Here is a 10041-nt window from a genome sequence, read left to right on the forward strand (position 1 = left end):
ATAAGACAATGGAGGCAGAGGGAGGTTGAGGAATTTGCCTGAAGCTCAAGAGTAAGTAGCAGAGATGGGCTCCAGATTCCGTTGCTGTTAACCACCGGCGAGACTGCCAAAGTGGAATTAAACCGTTTCAAAGAACGCCTAACCCCTCACTTTGGGTTTGAAATAACAGTGCTTTCGTGGCGTCTGCACTATGGACATTTTCCCTCTTCTTATCAAGCCAGAAACTAGCACCGCCCCTCCAGGTGTCTTCACTGGTCCCTCCCCGCCCTGCCAGTGTGGCTTCAGTACACTCTGTCCAAACCCGTCAGAGGCTTCAGTGTTTGCAAGTAGATGCGAAGTCGCCTGTGTCCCCCAGGTGGAGCAGGGCTAAATTTCTGGCGACCAATGGGCATCCAGGAGCAGCGAATTCAGCCCAATGAGGCTCACAGCTGAGCCCTGGGCGGAGCCAGCAGAGAGGGCGGGAACGGAGTCCTCTCTGCGCAGCCTACTGTGTGCAGCACCGGCTGCACCGAGCGGAGCCATGAGTTGGACCTGCCCGCGTTGCCAGCAACCTGTTTTCTTCGGTGAGGCCCGGGCTGAGGAGGGGGAGAAGATGGGGCTAGTGTGAGCCGCTGGGTTCCCTGAGGACGCGCGGAGCTGGCCACGGTGTGGTCCCAGACTCCCTTTGCACCTGTGGGGCGCGTGACACTCAGGCGGGATGGGCGGGGCTGCGGGGGGGAAGAAGGGTGCCTGCTGCTTGGCTTGGCGCCCCGCAGCCTGGTTCCACCTTGTTCCCCACAGCGGAGAAGGTGAGTTCCCTGGGCAAGAACTGGCACCCCTTCTGCCTGAAATGTGAGCGTTGCCACAGTGTCCTGTCCCCAGGAGGGCATGCGGAGGTGAGACCTGGCCAGAGCCCATACCCCTGTGTCTGTCACTGTCCCCCAGGCACCAGCTAAGTTGCGGCCTGGAGGCCCACGAGAGGCAACCTTAGTAGCCACTCCCAAGACCACCTATGTGGTGGGTCCCACACCAGCCAAGATTTGGGAAGCCTGAGTTGTGCGGGTGGACCCTGTGCCTTTGGAGGGGGAGGAGAGGGCAGCACCACTGCTCCCTGACCTGCTCTTGCCCTGTCTCCCTGACCGCAGTGGCAATTCTGGCACGCCAGCCCACCCCTGATCCTTCCCAGCTCTATCAGCCCAGGCCAGTGGACAGACACACCTGGCAGTCTGTCTGGGGGGAAGGCCCATGGGGCACAGGACAGGCCACCCTTGACCCCAAGCAACCCCCTTTCCTCTGCTTGTGCCTAGCACAACGGGAGGCCATATTGCCACAAGCCATGCTATGGGGCTCTCTTTGGACCCAGGGGTAAGTACCAGCCTGGAAGGGGACTGGGGCAGCAGAACTCTCCCTGTGGCTGGGAGCTGGGCACAAGCCTGACCTCCCCTCCTCTCTCTGCAGGGGTAAACATTGGTGGTGTGGGCTCCTACCTCTACAACCCCCCCACTCCGACTCGTGCCAGCACCACGCCCCTCAACCCCAGCAGCTTCAGCCCCCCCAGGCCCCGGACTGGCCTCCCCCAGGGCAAGAAAAGTAAGTGAGGCTGGGCACCAGCTACCTCTCCTCCCAACCTTTCCCCAGGCTGAAACGGGGAGGGGGGAGAGGGGGGATCGGGTGACAATCCCCTACACAGTCCAGTGCCTAACTTTCCTACAATTTTGTGTGTGGCAAAATCTTCGCTTACCCGTGACCCCTTTTTTGATGTTCCCTCATGTCAGCGGCTGAGCTCAGAGGTAAACTGGGCAGATGACATTACCACCCCCCATGTTACTGGTGAGGAGACTAAGGTCCAGAGAGGGCAAGTGACCTTGTGCCATCACAGCTAGTCAGAGGCAGAGCTGGCCTAGAACTCAGCCTTCTCCCAGGCCAAGGCCACAAAAGGAATGACTTAGGAGTGAGGGGTCATTGAGATGGGGCCAGCCCCCCACATTCTTCCACTTCTCCCCTCTCTCTGTTCCTCCCGTCCCCTGCAGTGGGCAATGACATCATGCTCCCCAACACCTGACACCCCTACCCTGGACATCTCCTATATCAGCTCAGGTTGCCTGAGGATTGAATTGCTGACAGGGTTGGGCTGGTGGGCTGAAACCCTGGGAGGATGAGAAGGCAGCAGGTGGTCCCTCCTGTAGATAAAGATGGGCCAGGGGACTCCGCTCTGCCTGAGGGAGGCATACTCATGCCACCTGGGTGGAAGGCCAGGCGAGCATGGTATTGGGAGAGGACAGTGCCATATGCAGGCTCATACTGAGGGGCCCTACTTAGGCCTGGCCCCCACGTCAGCCTCTGCCCCCTAAAGGTCCTCCCCACACGAAGATGTTCACTGGGGAGACCTCGCTGTGCCCCGGCTGTGAGGAACCTGTCTATTTTGGTAAGTGATGAGGGAAAGCTGGGGGAGGGGAGTGCAGGATGGCCATCCAAGGGCAGGAAGGTGGTGCCAGGCAGGTGGGTCTCCGTGCCCTGCCCCTACGGCTACTACCTCTCTCCACCCCCAGCTGAGAAGGTGATGTCTTTGGGCAGAAATTGGCACCGACCCTGTCTGAGGTGCCAGCGCTGCCGGAAGACCCTGACTGCTGGGAGTCACGCTGAGGTGAGCAGGGAAGGAATGGGTGGTTATGTTGGGAGGAGAGAGGTTAGAGATGGGAAAAGAGCCAAGCTGAGAGGGCTCTCTTTCTCTCTGTGTCCCAGCATGACGGCGTCCCCTACTGCCACATTCCTTGCTACGGCTACCTGTTTGGCCCCAAAGGTGGGCAGCCCCACCCCAGACACTGGGCCTAAAGTATGGCATGTGGGTCTGTGTGGACAACTTCCCCTATACTCAGACATACCCCAGGTCCCTCCCACTTCCCTCCAGCCCTCAGCCCAGCACCCCCCAGTCCCAAGGCCCTTGGTGATGGGGCTCTCCCTCAGGTGTGAACATTGGTGATGTGGGCTGCTACATCTATGACCCCGTGGAGATCAAATCCGAATGAGATATTCACAGAAGAGGACACCCTAACTCGGGCCTCCTACCATCCCTCCATGGTCCAATGGGAGCTACAGAATTCTCCAGTCCCATGGAGGTGGGAGAAGGTGGAATTCTGGCTGCCTGGGCCTCAGCTCCATGGTAGACCAGAAAGTCTACACTTTCTCTGTCAATTCCTCCCTTTCCCATTCCTATCTGGTCATGGGACTCGGGCCACCCCGTTTTGAAGGATAGCCTCCTGGCCTTCCCAATCGCTTTCCCCACCAAATTCTGTAACTTCAAGGTAATCATAAAACTTGTGTTTATTCTGGCTTCTCCAATAAAAATGTTGGCTCCCATGCCTTCAACTCTTCTTTGCGCATGAGGCCTAGACACTGTGTCGGAGGGTGGGGAGTGGGAGTGTGGGGGTGGGGGATGCATTACCCCGCAAAGTGCCAGGGAGGGAGCAGGCCAGCCAGGGAACAACAAGCGCTATTCGCCTGGTCCCCTGGCCCTGTCATTGGGCCGCCCCTAGTACCACACGTGGAACAGCGTGCCCACCAGCTCTGTTGGTACCAGAAGTCATCATCGGACAGTCCCTCCTTTAGCACCATTTCTGGAAGCCCCTTATTCAGCATCTCATTGAGCATGACAACAGATAGATCCTGCAGTGAGGTCTGTTAAGAGGTTTCATTATCCATTTGAGAGATAAACAGACTGAAGCCCGAAGAGGGAAAGCCACATGCCCAAAGTCACACAGCAAATCGGTGGCAAAGCTGGGATCAGAAGCCAGGGCCAGGCTCAGTGGCTTCCTATCCAGGGCTCGTCCCACAGGTCCATGCTGCTGCCCCAACCCAAGGGGCACCTTTATGTACAGAATTGCCCCAGCCATGAAAGGGGTGCCAGAATTCTCCAGCAGCCCATTCATTCTAGGAAGTCACCCTATTGCTGGAGGCTGGATGAGCACAGAGAGGGGCATTGGTGGCAACTCCTGCCCCAGGCAGGGGGGCTCAACGCCCCCCTCGCCGGTCACAGGGCCTGCCCTTCTGTTCTCCCAGCCCCTGATGCAGAACTGTGGAGGGTCTGCCCCTGATCCCACTCAGTCGTGGACCTGCTTCATGGGTATCTCTTCCTCCTGAAGACTGGATGGGGCACTGGAGAGAAAGGAATCATGAGCAATGCTTTAGCTCCAAGCCTCCCCCCTCTGCCTGCCCCACCAGAGCAGGCCTAGGGCTTCTCCAACTCCTGGTATACAAACACATGACCTCCCACAAGTGACTCCCACACATTTGTACACATGCCTGATTTGCAGGCATACCTGAGTGGACACACATCCAGCTTTTCCTGACAATCTTGGGTACTTCGGTATACACACACACGGATTCGTGTACCCTTTTATACATGCAGTTTACATACCTCAGGTCACGTACCCATGCTCACTCACATTCATGCACCAGATACACACAGGTAGACATGTCTTCCTCTTGAGTCCTACCTAAAGTGTTTGGTCCCTGAGCACCCATATCCACATGCATATGCACACACCTCTTCCTCTCCACATCCTGGATGGTCTCTGGTAGCTGTGCATGCCTTGTCTCTGGCAGGAACAGGGCAGTGCAGGCACCCAGCAGGGCAATCCCCCCATAAGTGAGCTTGGGCAGTGGTAGCCATACTCCATCCAACAAGGTCGCCAGTGGAGCCAAAGAGCCTCCCAGCCGGCCCATCAGTGCAGCCAGCCCCAACCCTGTCTGTCTGTTCAGAGAAAGGATGGAAGAGGGGTTTAGTGCCCACACTTGTTTGGGGGTCATGCCTCACAGGGCTTCTCCCTTGGACTAGCCGGCCTTGGTACCCCTTTTTCTCCCCAGACAACTAAGAAAGCTGGGGCTTCTTTCAGGTGGTCTTCCACACATCCCCGGATGCGGGGCCCCCCGACCCAGCACCCACCAGGGGATGGGCCCCCATTCTGACAGAGTACAGATCAGGTATCACCGAAGGAAAAGAAATGCCACCAGAAAGGAGATGGGGAATGAGCAATGTGGAAGGAAGAGGGTCAGCAGCTCATACAGACCCTGCCATGTTGTTAGAGGAGGTGCAAAGCTTTCTAATCATACCCTGCTGCCTACAAGTCTCCTCCCCACCTACCAATAGCCAGCTGAAAGGGCCGCAGGCCTTCTGTCCAGAGACAACCCCCATGGCAGCTCTGCCGGCTGTAGGGAATGGGATGGGATGGGATGGGATGGGTAGATGGGGCTTTTTGCAACTGTTCTCTTTTAAAAGAGACTCAGAGAAGTTGTCTGACCTCGCTAAGGGTCACTTAGAAAATTACATAAAATGCCCCGCCTTCTCCCAGACTGAGGCTGAGGTTCTGATTAGCTCTGTATTCCGGGTGCGGTGCAAAAATTGGGTGAGAGGGACTGGGGTGCAGTGTGTGTGTGGGGGGGGGTTGGTAGATGTGACTAACAAACCCTCTCCCCGGGTGCTTTGCCTGGGACCCAGGCTCCCCTCACCTGAGCACAGTAGGATACAACTCCGTCGTGAACAGGTAGACAGTAGTGAAGGAAGATTCAGAACAACCTTTCCCTATCACCCCCAGGGCGGTGCTCCAGGATGCCATCTCTGAAGGGAAAAGGGGGTTCAGGAATGGAGGTGCAGCCTCCGAAGAGGGCGGGACTCAATGGCCTTGGGTCGGTGCCTCCGGGAATGGGCAGAGGTTCTAGGCCAGGAGGCGGGGCCTCCTGGGGGAGGAGGCGGGGCCTCTTGGAGGGGACGGGTCCGGGGCGGGGCCTCTTGGAGGAGGCGGGGCCTCTCGGAGGGGCGGGTCCGGGGCGGGGCTCACCGGAGGACAGCAGCAGCCTGCCGCCCAGGGTGAGGGCAGTACCCAGCAGCGTCCCCGCCTGCGTGAGGCGGCGTCCGGCGTAGCGCACCGACAGGTAGACGAGCAACTTGGCGGGCAGCTCCACGGCTCCGAATAGCAGCTGTGTCAGGTACACGTTCAGCCCCAGCCCAGACACGTTCAGGCTCAGGCCGTAATAGGCAAAGTTCACTGCAAACCTGAGGGGGGTCGCCGTGCCACTTAGGGGCCTCCTTCCCACCCCCTGTCCCCTCAGGGATCCCTGGCCTTGTAGAGGGACCACCTCCCCCTTCTCCAGAGCCCGCTGCCCATGACTTCCTGTCCCCATAGACCCCTCTGAGTGTGCAGCACGTGCCAGTGGCCAAAGCGCCTTTACCGCATCTTCACAGCAACCCCGTGACGTAGAACATAACTGTAAAACTCCGTTTTACAGAAGGGACACTGAGGCTCAGGGTGGTAGATGACCTGTCTAAGGTCTCGCACTCAGGAAGTGTCTCTGATGCTTGCTCCATCTTCTGACCTTGCAGAGCCCCACCCCCGACCCTTCACCCAGCCCCCACCCCCACCCTTGTACCTCTCACACTCAGCACCTTCCTGGAGTCACCCCTCCCTCCGCGCACCCCCCTCCCCATCCCCCCAGGCCTGGAGCAGCCTCCTCACCACACCACCACGCAGCACAGTGAGATGTGTCGGAGCCGGGGTGTCCGTAACAGGTCTAGGTAGGAAGGTCTTTGGACCACCCGCTCCCCAGCGGCCACTTGGCTCAGGGTCTGATGGGAGGGGAGGAGAGTTTGTGAGATGGAGTTGATTCTGTGGTCGCAGCAAAGCGCATTGCTCTCTGTGGGTCTCTATTCCTCCCTTCTGCAGCATGGGGGTGGGGAGATGCACATGGGAGCTGAGTAGGGTAAGCAGAGGCAAGGCTGTGGCACAGCAGAGCCAGGCAGGACATCCTGGGGGAGCTCTCCACTGAGGCAGTGGGCCCCACGAAGGGGGTGCTTGACACATGTCACCATCATTTACACACACACACACACACGCACACACGCACTTACATGCACTCACACACTCATTCACTCTCACCTCCAGGCTCAGGCTGTCCTCACCCACAGGCCGTCCATTGAGCTTGGCACAGCAGAGCAGGTACTTGCGGGCCTCCTCCACATGGCCCTGGGTCAAAAGCCAGCGTGCAGACTCAGGCACCCACCTGGGGAACAGCAAGAGGCCCTTTACTCAGCCAGCGCTCTAAGCCGTGTCTCCCTCCTGGGCACACCAGTCTGTCAACCTCCAGATTCTTACTCACACAGTCCCCTCAGCATGGAAGTTCTTACAAAGCCCTCCTCCCGATTCATCCTTTAAGGCAGGGGTGTCCAAACTGCGGCCCGTGGCCCAATTGCGGCCCACAATCCATTGTTAATTGGCCCGCAGCAAATTCCAAAAATATATTTAGTTTACTTAAATAAACCAGGTGAGGCAATACGTACTTCACCTCGAGTGAGTGGCCCAGCTGTTTGTGTGTTTTACCGCATATGGCCCTTGGTGAAAACCATTGATAAAAGTTTGGACACCCCTGCTTTAAGACCTTATATAAAAGCCACATTTTCCCACCCTTCTTTGCCTAGGCCTAGGTCCTCCATAGCCTGGGAGGCCCTTCTCTTCTCTGCTGAATTTCTCTGATCCCCAAGACTCCAGAACCAGCCACCCACTTCCCCCACATTTAACAGGAGGGCATAGGTTGAAGGACAGACAGACATACAGACATACCCAGAGGGGTCATCCAAAGCCAGTTCATTTGGGGGTGGGCAGTGAAATATGCCCACGCTGCCTGGCCTTCCACCCTCCTGCGTGTTCGTCCTACCCGTGTGCTGACCCTGTCCTTACCCCCCTCCTGCAGAATGCCAGCCTCAGGTCATGCCCGCTCTGTCTCTCATGGTGCTCATGTGTCCATCCCCCTCTGTCCTTCTGAACCTGCCTTTGGATTCTGGTCTCTGTCACTCACCATCTCTCACCGATTCTGTCTTTGTTTCTCCATCTCCCTCTCTCCCTATTTTGTTCTCTGTTTCTCTGTATCTCATGGATCTCTCTCTCTCTCTCTCTCTCTCTCATTAAATGTTTCTCTTTCTCTTCGTCTCAGTCTCTCTGTCTTCAAATATCTGCCTCTGATTAATGCTATCTCTGGCTTCCTGTGCCTCCCACTCCCCAGCTCCCCACAGGTCTCACCAGAGGCTGACGATGCCTGGCACACAAGGCAGGGTGACAGCCACCAGAAGCCATCGCCAGTCCCGTATCAGGTACCCGACCAGTGCCAGCAGCATCACACCCACTGACCAGAAGCCGCTGCTCAGGACACCTGCCACAGTGCGGTGTTCCACATCCAGCCACTCCATCTCTGGGCCCACAGCAGGGGCCGGAGACAGAAAGACAGTGAGCAAGGGCCAAATGGGCTTCATCTCACCCCTGACAATTGCCTCCCTCCAGCCCTCTGGGCCCTGCCCTTCCTTTGCCTGCCTCACCCAGTGTTATCACAATGATGGTGAAGCCAGACAGGGCTGTGCCAGTGAGGGTACGGGTGATGACAAACATGACGTAGCTGACCGAGGCTGCAGATGCCAGGCCCATCACCAGGGTACTCACGTAGGACACGAGCAGCAGACGGCGCCGCCCAAACCTGCATAGGTGTCATGCAGGGTCAGCTCCCTGTAGAGGGGAGGTCCCAAGACAGAGGTAGAGTAGGCTCAGATCCCAGCTAGTGGGGGGGGGTTCCCCACTTCCTTATTGACCCCCCACGTCACCCTACCTGTCAGACAGGTATCCGAAGGCCACGGCCCCCACCAGCACACCAACGAAGAATAAGGTGGAAGTGACTCTGTTCAGGCCTTTCCGCTCACATACCAGGTCCCACTGCAGGGAAAGGCAAGGAGGGGCCTCCCATGGGCACAAGTCCCTCTCCAGCTGCCAGCAAACCCTCTTCTCCATACCCTGGGACCTTCTCAGGTCAAGTGTGCCATCCTGGCACCTCTGTGTCAGATAACAAACCCCTGACCGTGCACCCCAGCCTGGGAGTGGGAGACTTTGCCCTTCCCCAGCCCTGCAGCCTCTGCTTCTTCCCATGGAGGGCTTTGACCGTGAGGGAACGAGCCCTATTCCTCTCCAGAAAGACTCTGACCCCACCTGCACTCACCTCCAGATGGATTATGTAAATCCCAGACCTGGGGCCCAAAAGAAGAGGGGAGAGAAGGAAGCCTCTATTGTTTCTCCACCTCTTACTGTAGAAACAGCCTTCTCAGCTCTGGCCCCAACTCGCTGGAGGCGTCTCAGCCCTTCCCTGCCTTAGTCACCTCCCAATTAATAGTAGCAGTTCCTGTGTTTGGGCTCCTTACTACAAGCTCAGTGCTTAAATTCATAGACCCCATCTATAGATGGGTAGACTGAGACTCTGAGAGGTAAAGTGTCTACTGCACACATAGTAATCACTCCAGGCAATGGCAGGCCCATCCCACTCACGTGTCCCCCAGCCTCCTGGCTCAGGTACCTCGGTTGCAATGGTGGAGGAGAACTCCGAGCGGTCATACTCCCAGCCCTGAGGGCAGGGCACGGTGGAGGGCTCACCCTGCAGCTCCCCAGGACTCTGCCCCTCTCCCTGCAACGTAGTGTTGTGGGGAGCCTGGGGGTGGGTGAAGCGGAGGCAGGAGCTGAGTGTGCCATCAGGCTCCTGGGGAAGGTAACCCTCCAGCCATGCGTCCTGGTGGCTGAAGTTGGCAGGGGTGCCAGGCAGGGCACAACGGTGGGCAGGCACAGCAGCCAGGAAGATGGGCAGGAGGAACTGCATGGGCATTATCAAGCGGGGCAAAGCCAGCAGAAACACATTCCTCACTTGGAAGAGCCCAAAGCCGCCCACCTGATCTAGCAGCTCTTCGAATCCCATGCTGCCTTCCCACCAACCGTTCCCAGAGCAGGCTCCCTCTGCACAATTCAACCCACTGACCACTTGGACCCTTGGACTCTGGAGGCGTCTGCGGATAGACGGATGGGCGGAGAGCCTGCAGCCAGAATCCAGCCCTCATGGGCTGGCCCAGGACTGGACCCTCCCTAGCCACACAGGTCTCGAGGGATCCATGCCTGTCAGGGAGGGGCTGCCATCCATTCAAAGGGCACTGGCTCTGCCTCTCTGGGACTTGCATATTAGTGCTCAGGGACGAAGTGGGGTAGCCTTGGG

At 57.9% G+C, this 10041-nt stretch overlaps 2 protein-coding genes across 8 annotated transcripts; one reads left to right on the forward strand and one right to left on the reverse strand.

The window, feature by feature from the left end:
• On the forward strand, positions 1-3350 carry CRIP3 (cysteine rich protein 3). 3 transcript variants are annotated; one of them, XM_081035832.1, is made up of 8 exons: positions 279-563; positions 781-875; positions 1287-1344; positions 1438-1569; positions 2333-2404; positions 2529-2623; positions 2722-2779; positions 2944-3350. In XM_081035832.1, exons 1-8 carry the CDS (start codon positions 416-418, stop codon positions 3003-3005), a joined length of 720 nt encoding a protein of 239 aa, XP_080891958.1. In that variant the 5' UTR covers positions 279-415; the 3' UTR covers positions 3006-3350. The 3 variants fall into 3 exon arrangements, with proteins under 3 accessions (XP_080891960.1, XP_080891958.1, XP_080891959.1); XM_081035834.1 differs by lacking the exon at positions 2722-2779 and having other exon boundaries at positions 1-563; positions 2944-3335; XM_081035833.1 differs by lacking the exons at positions 1287-1344; positions 1438-1569 and adding an exon at positions 1755-1769 and having other exon boundaries at positions 2333-2623.
• SLC22A7 (solute carrier family 22 member 7) lies at positions 3278-9824 on the reverse strand. 5 transcript variants are annotated; one of them, XM_081035795.1, is made up of 11 exons: positions 9724-9788; positions 9358-9489; positions 8623-8726; positions 8339-8493; positions 8046-8214; positions 6909-7032; positions 6489-6598; positions 5814-6028; positions 5485-5593; positions 4523-4729; positions 3278-4131 (listed from the first exon to the last, which is right to left on the reverse strand). In XM_081035795.1, the coding sequence occupies exons 1-11, from the start codon at positions 9748-9750 to the stop codon at positions 4077-4079; spliced, it is 1407 nt and encodes a 468-aa protein (XP_080891921.1). In that variant the 5' UTR covers positions 9751-9788; the 3' UTR covers positions 3278-4076. The 5 variants fall into 5 exon arrangements, 4 of the variants coding, with proteins under 4 accessions (XP_080891921.1, XP_080891920.1, XP_080891923.1 ...); XR_013992406.1 differs by adding an exon at positions 5120-5184 and having other exon boundaries at positions 3284-4131; positions 9358-9824; XM_081035794.1 differs by having other exon boundaries at positions 9358-9809.
• Between the last annotated feature and the right edge of the window lie 217 nt (positions 9825-10041).

The sequence above is a fragment of the Rhinolophus hipposideros genome, assembly GCF_964194185.1.
Source record: "Rhinolophus hipposideros genome assembly, chromosome: 3".
NCBI lineage: Eukaryota > Metazoa > Chordata > Mammalia > Chiroptera > Rhinolophidae > Rhinolophus > Rhinolophus hipposideros.

Excerpts from the sequence above, each read along its gene's own strand:
- CRIP3 (XM_081035832.1), top strand. The coding sequence starts at position 416 with ATGAGGCTCACAGCTGAGCCCTGGGCGGAGCCAGCAGAGAGGGCGGGA. Across the intron at positions 564-780 it reads CCAGCAACCTGTTTTCTTCG|CGGAGAAGGTGAGTTCCCTG; the intron begins GTGAGGCCCGGG and ends TGTTCCCCACAG. Across the intron at positions 2,405-2,528 it reads TGAGGAACCTGTCTATTTTG|CTGAGAAGGTGATGTCTTTG; the intron begins GTAAGTGATGAG and ends CTCCACCCCCAG.
- SLC22A7 (XM_081035794.1), bottom strand. The coding sequence starts at position 9,750 with ATGGGATTCGAAGAGCTGCTAGATCAGGTGGGCGGCTTTGGGCTCTTC. Across the intron at positions 7,033-8,045 it reads CCAGGCATCGTCAGCCTCTG|GTGGGTGCCTGAGTCTGCAC; the intron begins GTGAGACCTGTG and ends GCTGTTCCCCAG. Across the intron at positions 4,132-4,522 it reads CAGGATGTGGAGAGGAAGAG|TGCCCCATCCAGTCTTCAGG; the intron begins GTGTGTGCATAT and ends CTTTCTCTCCAG.